The sequence below is a fragment of the Alnus glutinosa genome, chromosome 2, assembly GCF_958979055.1.
Source record: "Alnus glutinosa chromosome 2, dhAlnGlut1.1, whole genome shotgun sequence".
Classification (NCBI taxonomy): Eukaryota; Viridiplantae; Streptophyta; class Magnoliopsida; order Fagales; family Betulaceae; genus Alnus; species Alnus glutinosa.
Genome location: NC_084887.1, coordinates 25,134,420 through 25,157,263, shown reverse-complemented (window position 1 = coordinate 25,157,263; position 22,844 = coordinate 25,134,420). Strand labels below are relative to the sequence as shown.

The 22,844-nt window shown below is 37.5% G+C and overlaps 2 protein-coding genes and 1 non-coding gene across 6 annotated transcripts; 2 read left to right on the top strand and 1 right to left on the bottom strand.

Annotated features, from left to right (window-relative positions):
- The first annotated feature begins 987 nt into the window (after positions 1 to 987).
- LOC133860404 (protein ATAF2-like) lies at positions 988 to 2,655 on the top strand. Its single transcript, XM_062296019.1, has 2 exons — positions 988 to 1,884; positions 2,410 to 2,655. Exons 1-2 carry the CDS (start codon positions 988 to 990, stop codon positions 2,653 to 2,655), a joined length of 1,143 nt encoding a protein of 380 aa, XP_062152003.1.
- Positions 2,656 to 2,865: 210 nt separating this feature from the next.
- LOC133861940 (NO-associated protein 1, chloroplastic/mitochondrial) lies at positions 2,866 to 20,169 on the bottom strand. 4 transcript variants are annotated; one of them, XM_062297772.1, is made up of 13 exons: positions 19,619 to 20,169; positions 18,967 to 19,152; positions 17,720 to 17,806; positions 17,546 to 17,625; positions 17,211 to 17,292; positions 15,573 to 15,593; positions 14,619 to 14,664; positions 13,669 to 13,787; positions 13,376 to 13,489; positions 13,194 to 13,292; positions 13,011 to 13,100; positions 12,202 to 12,311; positions 2,866 to 3,220 (listed from the first exon to the last, which is right to left on the bottom strand). In XM_062297772.1, the coding sequence occupies exons 1-13, from the start codon at positions 20,033 to 20,035 to the stop codon at positions 2,971 to 2,973; spliced, it is 1,701 nt and encodes a 566-aa protein (XP_062153756.1). In that variant the 5' UTR covers positions 20,036 to 20,169; the 3' UTR covers positions 2,866 to 2,970. The 4 variants fall into 4 exon arrangements, with proteins under 4 accessions (XP_062153756.1, XP_062153754.1, XP_062153753.1 ...); XM_062297770.1 differs by lacking the exon at positions 2,866 to 3,220 and adding an exon at positions 11,682 to 12,064 and having other exon boundaries at positions 13,379 to 13,489; positions 19,619 to 20,164; XM_062297769.1 differs by lacking the exon at positions 2,866 to 3,220 and adding an exon at positions 11,682 to 12,064 and having other exon boundaries at positions 19,619 to 20,163.
- Positions 20,170 to 22,156: 1,987 nt separating this feature from the next.
- LOC133862125 (small nucleolar RNA R16) lies at positions 22,157 to 22,238 on the top strand. The gene has a single exon (XR_009899148.1). It is a non-coding gene; the product is annotated as a small nucleolar RNA R16 (small nucleolar RNA).
- The last annotated feature ends 606 nt before the right edge of the window (positions 22,239 to 22,844 follow it).

Sequence of the window (22,844 nt, the reverse complement as noted above, 5' to 3'; positions counted from 1 at the left end):
AGGTTATATTAATTTTCAGCACGTACGCAGAAATTGGGTGCGTACGTGCAGTTCCATCAAGACGAACAGTTTCCCTATCGCGTCGGCGTCCGAAGGAATGTGTAACATAGCCTCAAACGCCCACCAAATGTCAACAGGAAATCAAGAAATTTAACAGACCCACCTCCCAAATACCAACGTTTCAGCATACCTCACCCACACACACACACACACAAAAAAAAACAGACAGCCGACTCACATCCCCATTTCCCATAATTCAGCAAAAAAAATTCATAGGCCAAGCCATACCCAAATCCAAAAGCCCTAAAAACTTTTCAAATCCACATATAAAAAAATAATGGCGGTAGTATGATAAACCTCTTTGGTGGAGGAGCATAGCCCAGATGTAGACGGCAGAGGAGCTTTTGAGGCCGTCGTCTTGCTATGTAACAGCGCCGCACGGAACAACCTTCTCGGTTTCTTGCCAAAAGATGTCAGGCGGTAAAAAATTAAAATTCCAATTTTACCTTGCTGCTTAACTCCTCCAAAACATCAAATGGCTGCCAGGCATCCATCCCAACAGCCACAATCGGACTACCCAATTCACCGTTCACCAATCACCACGACGGAACCCCAGATTCACCACCCAAAAGAAACCCCGCCGACTTCAAAAAAAAAAAAAAAAAGGAGAAAGAAATCCCGCCAAAAAAAAAAAAAAAAAAGCCTAAGACTGCGCGTCGTTCAGGCATCATAAGTCTTATGATATAACTATATAAGACCTTAAGCGACTATACGCCACGTCGTCCATTTAAAATTCGTAATTAACGGTCATAACGGATAACGGTAAGAGATAGGCGGTGCGAAGACTATATATACGAGGGTCATGCGTGGTGAGTTTTGAAAATTTGTAAGGTGGTTTTGCATTGCTAAGAGCCTAAGGCAGTGTACGCGTTACATCGTTCGTAGTCTTCAACGAGAAGAGAAAGAAGGGAGTGAAAGAAACTAAAGATGATACCGCCGGTGGGATTTCGGTTTCGTCCCTCCGATGAAGAGATTATAATCGGGTATTTGTTGAGGAAGGTTAGGGGACAAGAGCTGTCTTGGGATGGAATCCATGAGTTTGATCTTTATGGAGAGAAGGCCCCCTGGGAAATGTTTGATGGTCTTCGCGGTGAGGAGGAGAAGCATTACCTTTTCACAAGGCTAAAGAAATTCAGCAAACGCGTGGCAAGAACAGCTGGTTGTGGGACTTGGCATGAAGGCTATTGTAACCAAATATATGATAGTCAGCGTCAACATGTTATCGGACTCAACAAACAATTCTGTTTCAAGGTAAAACACGGATTGTCCACAAAGAAATCCGATTGGATTATGCACGAATTCTCCCTAGCGGGTATCTTCTTGGCTGGGGAGCAAGAGCGGTCTAGCACCTTGGTTTTATGCACAGTTCATAAGAAGGGGTCGGAAACTAGAAAAAGCGCGAAGAGATGTTTTGGGGGTGTTCAGATTCCTGGAACCATCACCTCCGTTGAAGCTCCAACTCCATGCCATGAAACTCCCCAAGCCCGGAATACAAATGCGGTGCTACTTGAGGATGGAACCCAGCAGAGAAAACGGATGCGTTGCGATGTCCAATCCGATGTACTTCAAGCCAATGAGATTCCATTATCATTTGGAAGCTCTCAATATGAATTCACACTCCCACCCAATTCTGTGGACGTTGGGGAAGATAATACTCGGACGACAGATTTGGAAACCCACATGGGCTGTTTTCCAACCAATTATAATGCTGATTCTGAGTTCGGTGCTTTATATGGTTGTCTCCCGCCGCCATCGACCACAGAGAGTGAATATCTGTCACTTGATTCATGGGTGGATGCTAGCAATGATAAGTTCTTTGATTCTGTATTTGATTAGTTTGCAACTTCCTTTGCAAGAGAGTAGAACTCCTGTATGATGTCTTGTTCGACAAAATGTTGATATGAAGGAAGTGTAAAATCATTATTTGAAATGACAAGTTTCTTTTTTCTGTTCTTTATTTCAATATATATACAAATATGAAATTGAATACGTAGCTTGGGTATTGTGTCCATCATTCTTGACTAAGCAGTTCCAGTGTAACTTGACCGATGCAGAATTATGGTTAGGGCTAACAATTTTTTTTCGCAACCCACAAACTCAACTTGAATCCAATACAAAATTAGCGAGTTAGGGCTTAGTATATTCGGGTTTGAGTCAATTCGGGTCAATCCCAGATCAGCCCGCTTAACTCATGATTTCTTTCCTTTTAATGTTGAGTAAGGAGCTACCTCTTGCGTCTACGTGGATGCAGGATAGGATGAGCAAAATGAACAAAAACAAAAAGCCATCATTAATCTTGATGGTTTCCTTTTGTAACAATTGTCTGTTACTCAAAATTTTGTTGCTAAGGCGCAGAGGGATGTGTGCATGATCTGCAACTCAACCAGTGTTGCTGAGGTGTTCTCTTGCATTGACAAGAAGTTTGATCTCATGTATGCCAAACGTGCGTTTGTGCACTGGTATGTTGGTGAGGGCATGGTGGAAGGAGGGTTCCCAGAGGCGGCTTGTGAAGATCTTGTTGCACCGGAGGTGTATGAGGAGGTTGGTGCAGAATCTGCTGAGGGGGAGGATGGCGATGAAGGAGATGAATACTAGTAGTTGGCTGCAATTCCTTTTGTATGCTTGCTATAATATGATGGTTTTTGTCATAGCTGTTTCCTTCTAATGTTGCTTTTGCACACTTGATAGTATCAATTACTATCTTCCTTTGGTGGTGGAAACCATGATGACTTTGTACTACTCTTAGCAGCTTTCACGCATCCTTATTGTGTCTCACATTGATGAAAAATTCACATTCTATATTGAAAAAAAAGATAATACACTATCCTTTTGCATTCAACCCAAAAAAAGTACAATATTCTTACAATAAGCAAATTGATTACATTTATATTGATCGTGGATCCACTAGAATCAAAAGTAGCACTTTGGTCTTGCTTCTTCTTCCTTCTCTGTCAACTCTCGATATTGGTACCACTCTGCTCCAGTTTTGGCCATGGGTATTGGAGGCCTAACAAAAATCTCGACTGGCTTGGGGACATGGACAGTTAAATGCAGTTCTTTGTCTGTTTCCTCTAAATTTGGATCAGATATTTTGATTGATTTCCTCACTGGTTCAATAGAAATCCATCCTAGACCTGATATAGCCACATCACAAGCAGGCCTGCCCAAACAAAGAGAAATTGTCCATTGACTTAGTAGTAATGAAAAAATCAGCATTTCTGGCAGAATTTTTAGTGGTAAAATTATATCACTTAACATATTGGCAAAAATGAACGAACTATGAAAATTAAACTCCACCTTTCCACATCTTTGAATGATATATGCAACTGGCGCTCTATTTCCAATCCTCTCCAGTCATCTGCTCTTTCTTTTCTAGTCGGAGGTACTAGTAGAACGCCAAGTTCTTTCTACAACATAGTAAAAACCTCTTTCTTTACCCAATAAATATACACAAAAATGCACGTATCACAAAGCACAAGAAGAAAATAAAACCAATGGACATATGGGGCAGTGAGAGCAAGAGAAAAAGGAAAAGTTCCTCACAATTCAGTAATCAGCATGTTTGAAATATATACAGATTCATAAACAACACCTCATATGAGATTTAAAATATGCACGACTGTCTAGGCTTCCATATGAGATTGCTAATGCAGCTTTATATGTAAGGACAGAGTACACATACAATCCAAGTAATACAAACAGGTAGCTTATATGCACTCTGCTGCTCTGCTCGAAAATGAAGTTTACAAAATATTTTATGTAGCTGTTTTACCAACAATCAAAGATGGGAAATAACAAAAAATGTGACAAGAACAAGGCCATTGGTTTGATGTAGGGGTGTAAACGAGCCGATCCTGAGCGGGTATTGCCTGTTCGGGCTCAGCTCGTTTAACAAACAGTAAAGCTCGAGCTCGAGCTCGAGCTCGACACGAGCTGAAAAATCTTGTGCGAGCTCGGCTCGCGTAACAAAAACTATTGTCCGAGCTCAAGCTCGAGCTCGGCCATTTTGGTCGATCCCGAGCTCGAGTACTCGGCTCGAGCTCGGCTCGTATCATAATTTAAATTATTGACTTTAGCAAAAAAAATTAAAAATTAAAAATTAAACCACAAATTTTCAAAATAATGTGCACTTGCACGTATTAGAATTTTGCAATAAAAGTAAACAATAAGGCAATTGCCAATGAGTCTAGAATCTGAATTACAATTATCTATGAATCTATAATAAGTAATTAAATATGGTCAAATTGATCATTATGAATTTATGAGTCATAAATCATAATTCATAACTACCTACTAATAATACTAATATTATATGATCATACGATCTAAATATTATCATATGATAGCATATTTAATGTATTAATTAACATGATTTAACAACTCGTATGATCTTAAATCTTAGATCTTAGATCACGTGATGTAATGATTATTAAGTATTTAATGATAAACTCATAACATATAATAAAGTGATTGCATATTTTATATTTACATGTCATATGGCACAATGTTATATTATTATATGATCATATAGCCATATAATCTTATTATATAACATGAAGAATATGATTAAGTATACAAATTGTCATTATATCATATGACTAATAATTAATTATTGATATTATTCATTTTTATTATTTTATATACCTATAACCAATTAATATATACTAACTAATAACTATTGTTATTTATTACTTAATTTATGCTTACATATAGTATATTATTTATTAATATACTATATTATAAAACTAGTTATATATATATATATATATATATATATATATATATATATATATATATATATATATATATATATATATATATATATATATATATATATATATATATAATACGAGTCGAGCCTTAATAAACGAGTCGATCCTTATACGAGCGGGTTCACGAGCTTTAGTCGAGTCGAGTCGAGTTTATACGAGTTTGCATCATTTAATAATCGAGTTTGATTTTCGTGTTCACGAGTAGCTCATTTAATAATCGATTCGAGCACGAGTCGAGTTTATTCGAGCCGATCTCGAGTAAGCTCACGAGTAGCTCAGCTCGTTTACACCCCTAGTTTGATGTAACAACTTTATTGTTTTAATGACAACCATTTTAGTGCAAGGAAAACAAATGATTCACAGAGAAAGCAAACAATTTAGAAAGTCGATACTGAAACTGTAACTAATTTCAATAATTTGGCAACAACACCCAGCAAGTATTTGCGACAATTTGTGTTTTTTTGTTAGTTATGTGACAACAGAAAATTGACATAGAATTTTGTGGCTAAACTAATATGGACCAAGTGAAAGCAAAAATGACAAAATTATGTTGTAGTTGTAACTGCCTTCTTATTACCTGGTAAAATTCATCTGCTTTATCCATGGGTACCATATGAATCTGCGAAGCCTTTGGCCCGTAGAATGTTAAGCATGTTTCCGGGAGCACCTGAAAGTATCAAAATTGGTAAACACACTGAACCAATAAAAGTGTCATAACAAGTGTAACAACTAAATATGCATAAAAGTATATGATCAAAACCTTAATGATATCAATTCTGACAAGACCCCCCCAAAATATTGAGAAGCCATTTAAGCCATTGGATTTAACTTTGTTTGCTGTCCCATTGTCGAGGGTTACCTGAGAATTTTGTCATAGCAGAAAAATACTAAGTTAATATGGGACAATTGTGTAACCTTAAAGGAAATATTGAGAGAACATACTACAACAGAGTGACCCCTTAGCCGACTTTGAGGAGCAAGGACAGGTAGATCATCTGAATGAACCACTAGTTATTCAAAGGGCACACCCCAAATCGTGGAGTCGGGTCCAAGTTACAGACAAACTTATAGGAACCGTAGGATTAGGAAACCTAATCGAAAGAAAGTACAAAGCTAAGGATAAGTACTAAGGCGATAAGGGGTTTTATGTTATTTTCGATGGGTAAAGATAAGGAGTGTTGTTTTGTGCTCTATTCTGTTATCGTTAAATAGGGGAGTCGGATGAGGTTGTTAGGGTTTGTTATATTTGATTTGGTATCTATCAGGAATTTGAATAAGGGATTGGGTGAACCTTCTATAAAAGGAAGTGCACTTGGTCTATTAGTGGTCATTGACGAATTTGATCAAACACCAAGTATGGCGTGACTCCTAGCCCAAGTAGAGAATTTATTTCAATTCAATCCATTTTCCATTTACAATCCTACAACAACCACAAGCATCCATCACAAACAGTCACTCAACCATAAAGTTTCCTGCTTTTTATCATACTTTCCTAAAAGAAATTTCATCTATGTAGATTTTGATCCTTGAAATCCTCTTCTTATTCGAAAACGATAATGGTAACTCAAATTCGTGACTTCCTTTTTGACTAATAACCAGAAACTACAAATGGCTATCACAACCTTTCAATGTAATCACACAAATACCAATAAAGCATGGAAAAAGAACACCTAGTTATGCCCTATAATGATTCCTAACTGGTAACACCCACAACTTTTCCTATTAGTTGCAACAAATGTTCCGAAACTCTTAAAAACTGGTACCAGCTAATTTATTAGGCTTAACTACATAAGAATTAACAAGGAAACAAGTTAAAAACTTCAAACACTATCTAGTAAGTTTGTAACCAATATCACAACATCCTTGCTTTGATTGCATTAGTGGAGGGAGGTACACAGAAATGTCATGAACTTTATGATCATTTTGTTCTAAAGCAATAAATTTAACCTATATTGGCAAGTCTAAGGAACCAGAATTATTTCCAAAAAAAAAAACAGTAAAATGGACGCCTTTTGCCATATGTTTCACCATATCTCCTGCGAAGATAAACATATCCTCATAAGCCTAATCATACTTTTCTCCATTTTGATTAATTACAAACAGTAATCCTAAGCAAATTACAAGCTTTTCCTTGCTCAAGATGGATCCATCAGCAAAGATCAACACCAGAAAGAAGCAGAAAATTCTTTTTAGACAAAAATATTCAAATATAGATCTATTTTCAGATATTTCAAGTTAAGATTGTGGATCTTAAAAATAGCTGAATGATCAATGCACTGAATCCACAGATAAATTGCTTCGTACAACATAGAAAATAAAACAAAAAGAAAGCAAATTGATTAATTAGGTACTCAACCCCATCCAATCAGTCATAATTCTAAAATCTCTAGGGAATCTACACAACAAAAGTATTTTTTGGGGGGTGGGGGGGAAGGGAGATCAGAATTGCATACAAAATAACGCAATGCCATTCAACTAGTGAGGAAATTATAAACAAAGAATGAGATTCAAACTAACCCACAATAAAAAGAGCAAAAAGTTCAAACTATAATACATAATAAAAGAAAATCAAATTTTCATTGGGTAAAGACAAAAGAAAAGACAGCAAACATGCAAACATTATCATTTATGGCCCTTCAACCAGTTAATAAATTCTGAAAAAAAATCCAAAATCACACCCAAAAATTATAAACAAATAGAAAACCCAAAAGGAATAATCAAATCGTAAAACTCAAGCGCCAAAAAAACCATCGACTTCTTCTGTTTTACTCTTAAAAGACAAAATCTCCTCTCTTTTTTTCTTTTGATAATCACATATCAAAAATGCTAACCCATTCCACGACAGAATATAAATTCCACATACACTAATCTAAAGTTCGATTGAACTTGAGCCACCTATAACATCACCACCTTTCACATTGCGATTATATTGTTTGTAAGATTTGTAGAGTTAGTTGCAATAGATTTCAAATATGAATCCATTCAATACGTTGTGTTAATCAAAGACCGTGTGCAAACAGCTAGCCACGAATCCACAGGGCAGGGAAAGATTTTCCCTTAATTGAGATCCATACTCCAGTAACAGTTTGAAGTGCAACAAATACAATAAGCATAGGGGTAATCAATAAAATGTTTTCAATAATCTGGGAAAGAAAAATAAGACAAAGGTTAATAAATGATTCCCTTCATAACTAGATAAACTAAAATAAGCAAGAAGACGAGGAAATTGAGAACCAATCATTATGCTACAAAAAATGGTACATTTAGCTTTGTGCGTGTAAATAATTGATCGGATGTCAAATTCTAAGAAAATAGATTAATTAAACACGTATGTGCAATGCCAAAGAGCTAGTGCATTGCCCAAGTCTCCTAAATCCAATACCCAATAAATCCCAATGGGAAAACATGAAATCCAGCAACGAGGACTGGCATATCAGTGAAAAATATAGAGGAGCAACCCCTTGATTGTATAAGTCGCACTTTTTGCTATTCGTATAGCATTTAGAAAATGGCAGAACTAAATCAAACATACTTTCACACAGAAAGATGTTTTGTGCTCTATTCTGTTATCGTTAAATAGGGGAGTGGGAAGAGGTTGTTAGGGTTTGTTATATTTGATTTGGTTATCTATCAGGAATTTGAATAAGGGATTGGGTGAACCTTCGTTAAAAGGAAGTGCACTTGGTCTATTAGTGGTCATTGATGAATTTGATCAAACACCTAGTATGGCGTGACTCCTAGCACAAGTAGAGAATTTATTTCAATTCAATCCATTTTGCATTTACAACCCTACCACAACCACAAGCATCCATCACAAACAGTCACTCAACCTTAAAGTTTCCTACTTTTTATCATACTTTGCTAAAAGAAATTTCATCAATGTAGATTTTGATCCTTGAAATCCTCTTCTTATTCGAAAACGATAATGGTAACTCAAATTCGTGACTTCCTTTTTGACTAAAAACCAGAAACTACAAATAGTTATCACAACCTTTCAATGTAATTTTTGAAAGGTTATATTAATTTTCAGCACGTATGCAGAAATTGGGTGCGTACGTGCAGTTCCATCAAGACGAACAGTTCCCCTATCGCGTCGGCGTCCGAAGGAATGTATAACATAGCCTCAAACGCCCACCAAATGTCAACAGGAAATCAAGAAATTTAACAGACCCACCTCCCAAATCCCAACGTTTCAGCATACCTCACACACACACACACACACAAAAAAAACAGACAAAGCCGACCCACATCCCCATTTCCCATAATTCAGCAAAAAAAATTCATAGGCCAAGCCATACCGAAATCCAAAAGCCCTTAAAACTTTTCAAATCCACAGAGAAAAAAATAATGGCGGTAGTATGATAAACCTCTTTGGTGGAGGAGCATGGCCCAGATGTAGACGGCGGAGGAGCTTTTGAGGCCGTCGTTTTGCTATGTAACAGCGCCGCACGGAACAGCCTTCTCGGTTTCTTGCCAAAAGATGTCAGGCGGTAAAAAATTAAAATTCCAATTTCACCTTGCTGCTTAACTCCTCCAAAACATCAAACGGCTGCCAGGCATCCATCCCAACAGCCACAATCGGACTACCCAATTCACCGTTCACCAATCACCACGACAGAACCCCAGATTCACCACCCAAAAGAAACCCCGCCGACTTCAAAAAAAAAAAAAAAAAAGGAGAAAGAAACCCCGCCAAAAGAAAAAAAAAAAAAAGCCTAAGACTGCGCGTCGTTCAGGCATCATAAGTCTTATGATATAACTATATAAGACCTTAAGCGACTATACGCCACGTCGTCCATTTAAAATTCGTAATTAACGGTCATAACGGATAACGGTAAGAGATAGGCGGTGCGAAGACTATATATACGAGGGTCATGCGTGGTGAGTTTTGAAAATTTGTAAGGTGGTTTTGCATTGCTAAGAGCCTAAGGCAGTGTACGCGTTACATCGTTCGTAGTCTTCAACGAGAAGAGAAAGAAGGGAGTGAAAGAAACTAAAGATGATACCGCCGGTGGGATTTCGGTTTCGTCCCTCCGATGAAGAGATTATAATCGGGTATTTGTTGAGGAAGGTTAGGGGACAAGAGCTGTCTTGGGATGGAATCCATGAGTTTGATCTTTATGGAGAGAAGCCCCCCTGGGAAATGTTTGATGGTCTTCGCGGTGAGGAGGAGAAGCATTACCTTTTCACAAGGCTAAAGAAATTCAGCAAACGCGTGGCAAGAACAGCTGGTTGTGGGACTTGGCATGAAGGCTATTGTAACCAAATATATGATAGTCAGCGTCAACATGTTATCGGACTCAACAAACAATTCTGTTTCAAGGTAAAACACGGATTGTCCACAAAGAAATCCGATTGGATTATGCACGAATTCTCCCTAGCGGGTATCTTCTTGGCTGGGGAGCAAGAGCGGTCTAGCACCTTGGTTTTATGCACAGTTCATAAGAAGGGGTCGGAAACTAGAAAAAGAGCGAAGAGATGTTTTGGGGGTGTTCAGATTCCTGGAACCATCACCTCCGTTGAAGCTCCAACTCCATGCCATGAAACTCCCCAAGCCCGGAATACAAATGCGGTGCTACTTGAGGATGGAACCCAGCAGAGAAAACGGATGCGTTGCGATGTCCAATCCGATGTACTTCAAGCCAATGAGATTCCATTATCATTAGGAAGCTCTCAATATGAATTCACACTCCCACCCAATTCTGTGGACGTTGGGGAAGATAATACTCGGACGACAGATTTGGAAACCCACATGGGCTGTTTTCCAACCAATTATAATGCTGATTCTGAGTTCGGTGCTTTATATGGTTGTCTCCCGCCGCCATCGACCACAGAGAGTGAATATCTGTCACTTGATTCATGGGTGGATGCTAGCAATGATAAGTTCTTTGATTCTGTATTTGATTAGTTTGCAACTTCCTTTGCAAGAGAGTAGAACTCCTGTATGATGTCTTGTTCGACAAAATGTTGATATGAAGGAAGTGTAAAATCATTATTTGAAATGACAAGTTTCTTTTTTCTGTTCTTTATTTCAATATATATACAAATATGAAATTGAATACGTAGCTTGGGTATTGTGTCCATCATTCTTGACTAAGCAGTTCCAGGGTAACTTGACCGATGCAGAATTATGGTTAGGGCTAACAATTTTTTCTCGCAACCCACAAACTCAAAATGAATCCAACACAAAATTAGCGAGTTAGGGCTTAGTATATTCGGGTTTGAGTCAATTTGGGTCAATCCCAGATCAGCCCGCTTAACTCATGATTTCTTTCCTTTTAATGTTGAGTAAGGAGCTACCTCTTGCGTCTACGTGGATGCAGGATAGGATGAGCAAAATGAACAAAAACAAAAAGCCATCATTAATCTTGATGGTTTCCTTTTGTAACAATTATCTGTCACTCAAAATTCTGTTGCTAGGGCGCAGAGGGATGTGTGCATGATCTGCAACTCAACCAGTGTTGCTGAGGTGTTCTCTCGCATTGACAAGAAGTTTGATCTCATGTATGCCAAACGTGCTTTTGTGCACTGGTATGTTGGTGAGGGCATGGTGGAAGGAGGGTTCCCAGAGGCGGCTTGTGAGGATCTTGTTGCACCGGAGGTGTATGAGGAGGTTGGTGCAGAATCTGCTGAGGGAGAGGATGGCGATGAAGGAGATGAATACTAGTAGTTGGCTGCAATTCCTTTTGTATGCTTGCTATAATATGATGGTTTTTGTCATAGCTGTTTCCTTCTAATGCTGCTTTTGCAGACTTGATAGTATCAATTACTATCTTCCTTTGGTGGTGGAAACCATGATGACTTTGTACTACTCTTAGCAGATTTCACGCATCCTTATTGTGTCTCACATTGATGGAAAATTCACATTCTATATTGAAAAAAAAGATAATACACTATCCTTTTGCATTCAACCCAAAAAAAGTACAATATTCTTACAATAAGCAAATTGATTACATTTATATTGATCGTGGATCCACTAGAATCAAAAGTAGCACTTTGGTCTTGCTTCTTCTTCCTTCTCTGTCAACTCTCGATATTGGTACCACTCTGCTCCAGTTTTGGCCACGGGTATTGGAGGCCTAACAAAAATCTCGACTGGCTTGGGGACATGGACAGTTAAATGCAGTTCTTTGTCTGTTTCCTCTAAATTTGGATCAGATATTTTGATTGATTTGCTCACTGGTTCAATAGAAATCCATCCTAGACCTGATATAGCCACATCACAAGCAGGCCTGCCCAAACAAAGAGAAATTGTCCATTGACTTAGTAGTAATGAAAAAATCAGCATTTCTGGCAGAATTTTTAGTGGTAAAATTATATCATTTAACATATTGGCAAAAATGAACGAACTATGAAAATTAAACTCCACCTTTCCACATCTTTGAATGATATATGCAACTGGCGCTCTATTTCCAATCCTCTCCAGTCATCTGCTCTTTCTTTTCTAGTCGGAGGTACTAGTAGAACGCCAAGTTCTTTCTACAACATAGTAAAAACCTCTTTCTTTACCCAATAAATATACACAAAAATGCACGTATCACAAAGCACAAGAAGAAAATAAAACCAATGGACATATGGGGCAGTGAGAGCAAGAGAAAAAGGAAAAGTTCCTCACAATTCAGTAATCAGCATGTTTGAAATATATACAGATTCATAAACAACACCTCATATGAGATTTAAAATATGCACGACTGTCTAGGCTTCCATATGAGATTGCTAATGCAGCTTTATATGTAAGGACAGAGTACACATACAATCCAAGTAATACAAACAGGTAGCTTATATGCACTCTGCTGCTCTGCTCGAAAATGAAGTTTACAAAATATTTTATGTAGCTGTTTTACCAACAATCAAAGATGGGAAATAATAAAAAATGTGACAAGAACAAGGCCATTGGTTTGATGTAACAACTTTATTGTTTTAATGACAACCATTTTAGTGCAAGGAAAACAAATGATTCACAAAGAAAGCAAACAATTTAGAAAGTCGATACTGAAACTGTAACTAATTTCAATAATTTGGCAACAACACCCAGCAAGTATTTGCGACAATTTGTGTTTTTTTGTTAGTTATGTGACAACAGAAAATTGACATAGAATTTTGTGGCCAAACTAATATGGACCAAGTGCAAGCAAAAATGACAAAATTATGTTGTAGTTGTAACTGCCTTCTTATTACCTGGTAAAATTCATCTGCTTTATCCATGGGTACCATATGAATTTGCAAAGCCTTTGGCCCGTAGAATGTTAAGCATGTTTCCGGGAGCACCTGAAAGTATCAAAATTGGTAAACACACTGAACCAATAAAAGTGTCATAACAAGTGTAACAACTAAATATGCATAAAAGTATATGATCAAAACCTTAATGATATCAATTCTGACAAGACCCCCCCAAAATATTGAGAAGCCATTTAAGCCATTGGATTTAACTTTGTTTGCTGTCCCATTGTCGAGGGTTACCTGAGAATTTTGTCATAGCAGAAAAATACTAAGTTAATGTGGGACAATTGTGTAACCTTAAAGGAAATATTGAGAGAACATACTACAACAGAGTGACCCCTTAGCCGACTTTGAGGAGCAAGGACAGGTAGATCATCTGAATGAACCACTGCAGCTTGCCTATGGTGGAGATGAACTCCAGGTGTGTCATATAGTTTCTGCATGAACAAATAAAAAAAAAGAGCTTCAGATACCACTCAATAAAATAAAATAAATTTCAAAATACCAAAGAAATCAAAACTGCTTACATAAGTAAACATAAAAGTTAATAAAATCACAGTACAAATGCTAAAAGCATAACGGCAGATAGATAGACATATTACATAAAATGGCTTACCCCTCCTCCTAGGAAAGCATTTATTTGAATTGGACCTAAGGTGGTTCCGGGAACAGCAGATTGTAATGGTTTGTATTTTTCTGCTGCCGCAGCAGCTGGATCCTTTTGTGCCATCATTTCTGAAGTCAGAAGATAAAAAGGTTCAACAAAGAGGAAGAACTAATATATTTAGAAAGTTACAACTTGTCCCATAACATTTTTTTTTTTGATAAGTAAGATTAATATCATTGGCTGAGATAAGAACGCAAAATGAAAACGTATTCTAAAATGGTTAGTGTCCACAACCTAGGACAGAACAAAATGCAGAAATTAGGTGTGTATATACAGTTCCATCAGTATAAACAGTTCTCTATTGTGTCCGAAGGAATGAAGTGATAAACCCTGAAGGAATGCATAGAATGCAAAACACTTGCATGGAATAAATGTGCAACAAAGAGAGTGCAGCGAAAATATTATAATGTAAATAGTAAATAAACCTCTATAAAAAAAATGAAAAATTAAGTGTAGATCATAGTTGCAATATAAGATTCCGCAATATAATTTTCCCCACCCACTTTCAGATTGATTAAAATTTTCACAACAGACAAATTAGCTAAAGTGCATGCTTGGGGAAGCAAGAGGCCCGACTCAATCACCATCCTGACAACAATAATTAAAGGATTCAGTCAAGATTCTAAATTGCCAACCATGACAACTTCTCTACTGATTCCTACCTCAGTACTCTGATTTATTAACTCCACAACCAAATAACACTTTTGAACTTAAAAAACTCACTATACAGAATATATTTGTCTTTAATTTCAGTTGCATTCCTTTATCAATCAAAAGAGTGACATAAATGGGCAAGGGCTGCTAGTTAATGCCTTCCAATTAATTGAATTTTCAAAAATCTATTAACAAATACCTTGGCCAAAATTAATGAAATACAAAAAAAAGTTACATTGACTTACTAAGTAAAGCATTGATAAATGCAGATTTCCCAACATTAGCAGCGCCCTGAAGGAATGGTAATAAACTATCATAAATGTAATCACTTCTATCAGCTGGTGAGATATTAATTTTGATAAAATTGCAGAATTGAAGACAACTGTCTATTAAAACAAAAAAAACCAAGTATCAACAAACAAAAAGCAAAGATAAGTGCCAATTATTTTCATCATCCATTTAAAAACCAAAGAACTACAAATCGAATGCCTGGAATCTTTCACAATGCAAGAAGATTTAAAGCTAAACATTAGCATATTAATCAAAGAATGTCCATAATAATTTTATGAAATATGCCGCACACCTTCATATCATGGCAGTCCTATTTTAGGTATAACGCACAAATAATTTTTCATTGGTAAGTTACTTATCAAAAATTTTTCATTGGTAAGTTACATACCCAGTGGCTTTTGAACCCAAGACCATACTTTTTGGGGGAGGAGGTGCCATTTCAGCCATAATAAATCAAACAAAAAAAGAAATTGAAACTCATTTCTTAATATCTGTACAAAGGTTGCACTCCTTTTGCACATTTATATAATTACAATATATATAAAAATTTTAATACCTCAGAAATTAAAGTTACCAAACTTGCTTACTCCTAAGGAGGATTCTTCCCTGTTCTTTTCAAAGGCTCTAGCTTCCGAGCTTCTCTTTTTGGGCTAAATTTATAAATATAGTCATCGCAGCCAAAAGAACATGACTCACAACTGAATCAACAGTGAAACAACTCTGAGAAGCATTAACAATTAGAATGTTTATTTTCCATTTTCAAAGTATACAGTCTTATGAGCAGGAATTCAAGCAAAAGGACCAATGCCATTACAGTTCAGTAAGAATATCAATATAGTAAGAACAATTGACATTTCGACCCTACTCTGTGCATTAATGGGGAGCTTCCAATTCAGAAATTTACTAACCAGAATGTAAACATCCCGCCCCTGCACCAAAGAATCAACTCAAGAAGTTAAGTTAAGAAAAAAATAATAATAATAAAGAGAAAATAAATAGATATTTAAAAATTGCTTCATAAAGCCAAAATTTAAAGTTTATAACACCATGTCCTTACTGCTGAATATGACATACTATAACTTGTGGAAAGAATTAGCTTGGTAAGGACAAGATATAAGATCGCGAAACATGAATAACAAAAGGAAGGAAGCTAGTAGAAGTCTAGGTTGGTGGCTAATTCCACTAATGGGATGGTATAGTTTTTTTTTTTTCTTAAAAAAAAAAATGTTCCTGTGATAGAACTACATAACATTGATAGTTTATCCTATGCACAAACATTGACTTTTGTATTCAATTCCAGTAAACTACAAGTCAAACCCATAAGTCAAGGACCACATTTAGTACAACATTGGCATTTCAATTCCACGTTTTCTATTTCTGATATACACTGTGTCCAATTCCCTATCTCCAACTCGACTCTATATAGCTGTTATAAGTCTATTACATTTGAAAAAGAGTGTTGAGTATGATTTTGCAGCTGCTTGGTGTTGCGTGGGTTATGCCTCGTTCGGTGATCGATATGTTGGGGAGTTGGAGGGAGCAAAAGGGCAACTGGTTGTTGGTGCCGATGTGGAGAATGGCTCAGTTGTGTTTGATGTGGTGTCCATGGAAGGAACGAAATGCACGCAGTTTTGAAGATTGTGAGATTGATTCGCTTAATCTGAAGAAGTTTTTTTTTTTTGATAAGTAATTGCAACTCAATTCATTGAAAGCGCAGAGGGGCGCAACCCTTATACACGGGAAGCATATAAGAGAGCCAACCCTCAATCTGAAGAAGTTGGTGATACAAACCTTATTTACGTGGAGAGTGACGCTACATTCTATGTTTGATTGTTCTTTTTCTGATTTTTTAGATTTGTGTTCTTCTTTCTCTTTGGATTAGAGGTATCCTGTATACTTTGAGTTGCGCCCCTCTGCGCTTTTTTTGAAATATACTTTACTTATCAAAAAAAAAAAAAAACCATTTGAAAAAGAGAGAACTTTTAATATTTTCCTGGGTTGTCTTGTTTGCTTGATCTGATTAATCCACCAATGGGTGTGGAAAATAACGGTAGTTTGCTATAAGACGTGGGCTGTTGGAACATTAATAATGGCATTGCATACTATAAGTAATAGGAGATTCAGGAAAGTCCAATTACCTTGTATATATTGCCACTTTGATACCGTGTACAGAAAAGATCTTCACTAACAAAAAGGTATTATTTTTATCTTCTTCTTTTTTGACTTTGTTTTGAGGATTTTCTCCATCTTGTTTCAGAAAGACACAAGTTGAAATCTTGTATCATATAGACACTAGATAAGCCAGACACCTAGAGACATCCATTCCAGCTGCTCATACCCAAGTCCCATGTAAAATAGCTTCCTAGCTAGGGTGTAGATCATGGTACTGATTTGGACTTTGGAGATATTTTCTGAAATATTAACCGCATTTTCATATAGAAAACTATGAAAGATCACTATACCATTAATTTTCCAGCAATGACCACTTGCTTTCATTAAGTTATATTACTAGCTTCTGGGAGGGCATTCATGGAGGAGATAAAAACCTTTTTTTCCTTTTGAATTTCTGATGCAACTTCTACTATTCCAACCAAAGACTTTGCACTTGTCAGATGGACACTCAGAACACTGCAGAAAAATAACAGACTTATAAGTGTGCAACCCTAAGCATGCTGCAGGTAAGCTTTTTGGTCATTGAGAAAAAAAAGAAACCTATTGTGGAAACTTCATGAAAACTGCACAAGAACCTCAAACTCAACTCATTGAGCACATGAATTTATTTTCATGTTGTGAACTTATGTAACAACGTATCCTAAAAATAAAAAGGCTTGCAGAGAGAAGAAAAAAATGATTCTCTTCTTAAAAAAGATTCCAAACTTACTTAAGCTTCTTCTTTGTAGTGGCCTCTACTACCCAATCACCAACACAATTTAGATCAGTCCCTTTTGGTAGGAGATCAACCTGAAAGTGAAAAGTATGATCATTATCTGAATCACTTCATGGTAAAAACGACGCATGGTATGATGATATTAGATTCCAACATGCAGATTATTACCTTTGTCACAACTAATATTATTGGATTCGCACCAGCAAGATCGCGCACACGAGCCAAAAAGCTGCCATTGAAGTCCACAATATCAACCTAGAGGTTATTAACAAAAAGAATTAGAGCAACATGCCTATCATGGGCTTTATGAATTTCTGCCATCGCTATAATTAAATTGTAATAAATATGAGATCACCGAACAAAATGTCCATGTGACCAGTACAGAAGATGAGTCGGATCATATTAACATAATTATGAGTCCTTTCTATAGGAAGTATTTGAAACTATGAACTTTCCCTTCCCCACCATGCCACTTTATCTGCTGAGCCATATGTGGGCTATCTTTTTGTTAGATTATCAAATCATTCTTTGTCCAGATAACCTGGATATGATTCACTATCATTACAAAATATTAAACTGCAAGTGAGACAGGAAAAGTTTCTTTGTCATTCTCATGTATTTGTTGAATCCTATACAATTTGGTAAATAGACAATGTTACTGAGACAACATGCAATATATTTGCTTTTAGGAACAACAGATCAGGAAGATGAAAGCAAGAAAATATTCTTGTTGGTCCACATACATGCCAAGCTGTTTAGACCGCCAAAGGGTGCCTACATAGTACTAGGACGGACATTCACTTACCATACCTCGTGTGCACTGAAGCCAGCTCAAAGCAATTGATCAAAAGTTTTAGTTAATGATGACAATTACGATAAATAAAGAAATAAAAGGGAATGGAGCCTTCCATCTAAGCATCAATACATAAAAACCCCCTCCCACCCCCACCCTCCTCTCCTTCTCTTTGCTTCACACACAAATTTGTGTTTTATATTACTTACAGATGGGTTACATTTTTTCTGAGCTACTTACAGATGGGTTAACTACAATGAATATAGTGCCCGCCACAAAAATAAAATGAGTGCTGGCCTAGGGAAAAAAAACGAATACAACTAAAAAGAAAAGGTTTTAAGGAATTTCTTCTAGCTTCTACAAAAGCAAATGCCTATACTCCCTAATACCTTGCAAGCCCAAGCAAATTAGTATTACCCAAAAATACTAGCTCACCCCCGACCAGAAGTTCAATTACAGGTATATAAATTCTTCCACGAATAGAGCAAAAAAATATGTTCATAAGCAACTTATCAGACCAACCAGAACTAAAGCAGACCTCCATACATTAATCATATTCTCGAAATATCAAGTTAATCCATTTACTTCATCACAAAGCAAACGTCAGATAGATGGCACTCACCAGTTTAAGAATCAGCACTTTTTTGTGGCGCAAGTGAGACAGCTTCTCCCTAAGTTGTTCAGCTGTCACAAACTGTTTTCCACCGGGATAACCTCCATTTCCACCGACTGCAGTTGTCATGTGCCCATGAGACAGTAGCCGGCACCGCCCGCATAGAACAGTTCTAAGCTGGCGGTGTTTCCTCTTCTGCACAATTATTTACATTCCCGAATCGCGCTCGTCATTTTCAACTCCAAATATTCAAACGCTCAGGGGATAAAACTCCAAATATACAGATACCAATCAACGCAATTTGACAAAACTCAATTTCTGACAAAGGATGCGATAACCAAATCGTGAACGCTTGGTGGAAATTGCTTTTTCACCCTCTTTTTTTTTTTTTTACACAACAGTTCATATCCAACAATCAAATTAATTTCTAGCTTTTCCTGAGCAAAAGCAACAGAAAATTTTGCTACGAAAAAAAAAAAAGTTCCAATTTGCTTCCGCTTTTGATATATCAATCAAAGCAAAAGCCTCTAATTTCGCAAAAATACTTGCTGGGCATTCTCATTCTAGCTCTCGGATAAGCTTTAGCTCTTAAAGAAGCACCCAAAAATAAAAGATACTTAAATGTAAACTTGCATAAAAGAATTCAGAATGTAATTTGTACCAGTTCATAGGTCTGGGAATCCACATAGCCCGGAGCATCCGAATACGAAGTCTGCAACGGAGCCCCACACCCATAACAAGAAGCCACCGCAGTGGAAACCTTCAAGGGCTTCTCTTTCTTCGCCTTCTTCTTCTTGGACTTACTATTATCTTCGGCCACGAGCTTTGCGGCCTCGAGGGACCGGTGGCGTTCGAGAAATCTCTGGCCTCGGGTGGGAGCAGCGGGTCCGGTCCCATCGGGTCCGGTCACAGAGTCCGAGAAATGGGTCTCTGAGACGGAGGCCGTGTGGCGGTCATAATGCTGTTCCTGTGTAGTAGATCTGCAGAGTATGAGAGTGGGCTTTGTGTGAGTTTTGGGAAGTTTGGAGGCAGAGATTGTGAGGTGCTGGGGAAAAGAGAGAGAAGAAAGGGAAGCCATGCGTTGCTGTTGTGGAGGTTTAGCGGTGGAAGGGTTTAGGCCTGTGGATTCTGTGGGGAAGATGGGTATGCATTATGGATTATTCATCCATCTAAAAGAAGAATATCTATATGATAATGAAAAATTGAGTTATTATGTTGTGAATAATGGAACGTAAAATAGAAGTTAGCGAGAGCAGACTAGCGAGTACTCTTTTCAGAGAAATGATTAATGCACTCTTCCTTCACAATAATGACACAACAAGCTGATGTGGAAGGTTGTTTTTATTTTATTTTTTCATTTTATTTTATTTTATTTTTTTTTTACTTCAAAACCGGTTGGAGGAGGAAACGAAATTTCATTTCCTCTCCAACGCAGCCCCCCCCCCTCTCTCTCTGAAATTTCTGGCGGCCAGATCGGTCGTGGGTCGTCTCCTTGTCGGCGCTGCTTCACCGGAGTTCTCCTCCTCTGTCGAAACCGCCGCCCGCAACCTCTCTCTCTCTCTCTCTCTCTCTCTCTCTCTCTCTCTCTCTCTGTGTGGCCGGATCTACCTCCTACGTCTGTCGTCCCGGTCATCCCCTTCCCGGCATCGCGTCACCGGAGTTCTGCCTCCTCCATCAAAAACCGCCGCCCCCCTCAATCTCTCTCTCTCTCGCTCCGGTGCCAGTCGTCCCCGTCCCTCTTGGCGGCTTCTCTCTCTGCGATCGGCCACCCTTTAGCCTCCTTCACCGGCGTTCTGTCTCCGGCGGATTTGGCGGCCAGATCTGTCTCTGGCGACGCTAAAAACAAAGGTACTCCAGCTCTCTCTCTCTCCCCCCGTTGAGCTAACGTTTTTATGGGTATAATGTTTCTCCATGTTTACGGATCTCACTGCCGTTCTCTATCTCTCTCTGCCATCGTTCTTCTCTACCGGTGCCATCTCCACCTCCGGTGACTCTCTTTATTTATTCCCTAATCGATGATAACTCCCAATTAGAAGTTACTTTACCTGCTTTTGTGGTCTTATTAATCTAGGTTTTTTTTTACTACAATTCAATTTCTTATTCTTTATTAATTGTTTTTCAAAATTATTATGTTGTATCTGTTGTTATAATGGGTTCTGGTTTAATTTCATGAAAGTTGCCTTATTTTTAAAATAGTTCTTTGATTTTTGACAATTATGAGCTTGTATATGTCGGGGCCGGTGAAGAATTTGAAAGACGCATGCTTTAGTTTGGGCCTAGTTTAAGCATTTGCTGAATGTTTATCTTCCCAGTTGGAAAAACCAGATTTTTCTGGAGACCCATTTCTGAAATTCAACATAAACCCTTGGAAATAGCGGTGACTTTGAACTGTATATTTTTTGAAGATCTAGGTGTTTCAGGTGAATTTTGAGTGGTTTTGTTTCGTTACTCGTGGTTTTCTTGTTGGATTACTTCTTCTTCGTTAATTTTTTTTGGGTCTCTCTCTCTCTCTATATGTGAATGATTTTTTAATTTTGAGTTTTGTCTCAAATGGTTCAGATTTGTGCAAATTCTATTGTGGGTGATAGGCTTCTAGTTTCCCTCAAAATTTGGATTATATTGTCAAATTAGATGCTTTTAAGGTTATTAGCTATACTTTTATGTTGTTTAGTTTTCGTGTGGAGTCTGGATGCAAAGCCTTATGTAGGTAAAATAAATAACTTGAAGGATTTGAGGTTTAATTCAGCTTTCAAAGTGATGGAATCTATATGTAATTTTTCACTTTTTTTATTAATTTGTTTGGGGAAAATATGCAGTAAGGGGTAAAGATTCCATCACTTTGAAAGTTAAAATACATGTAGTATCTATTCCTTGAGAAGAGAAACACATTGTAGTCTGTTCGTTTATTACCCCTCCTTTCGGCTACAAGGTATGAGATCTTAGGATCTATTTCTTGTTGGCTTTGTTCTTGAGGCGTAGATTGAATTTCGTCGAAGTCTTGGGGTTAATTTTTGTCCAGATATAATTGTAATTGCATATCTGGAATTGCATATCGTTGGGATAGTTTTGTTCAAGGTTCTATATTTATTCCCCACACTTTGTTGTCAGTCTGTCTGTGTTTCTGAATTATTCTATACCTTGTTGTCTATAAGTCAAAGTTCTATCATTAACTGTCGATTTTGTAGGCTCACATCCATTGGAAGGCAAAATGATGAAAAAGTTCTTATCTTACACACTGAACTAAATAGAGACTACATCTCTGCTTATTATCTGATGCCTTCCTTTTCTTGATCCAAGTTCTTTTATTGTCTTTTTCTGTATTTTTAATGTTTTCATTTCGTAATTCTACTCCTTAGGGATGAAAGTCGGTTAATGCAAGCCAGAAAGAAGTTCCAAGCTGAAACTGTATAAAAAGTGCTAATTCTCCTTTATTGTCTCTCCAAGCTCTCAAAAGATGAAACTAAGAAGACATGTTGATGGGAGCTTGGACATGGTGAGAAGTTGATGGATGGATAGACGATTTCTGGTGGAGGCAAAAGCATTTGCCTTCTCGGTTATTGAAGGGGCGTCAGTGCTAAGGGTGGAAGAAAAGCGAAAATTTTATTCCGGTGCGGTACTCCTCAGTAACCAGTGCATCGAATGGCTGGTCTCGACTATGGAGGTGTTGATGGGTGGTCATGGTCTGTCTGATTTTGTCAAGGCAAAGGTGACGATAGTTCTTATTGGAGGTAACACTAATGGCCAGTTTGTGGAGGTAGCGGTCTATGGGGTGGGCGTTCAGAGAGGGTTCCTTCGTATTCCTGAGGGGCGGGGTGGTTGGGGTTGGCTCAAGTTTATTAATGAGTTGCATAAGGCTATAGAATTTCTTGGTTCTTCGGTAGGGTGCG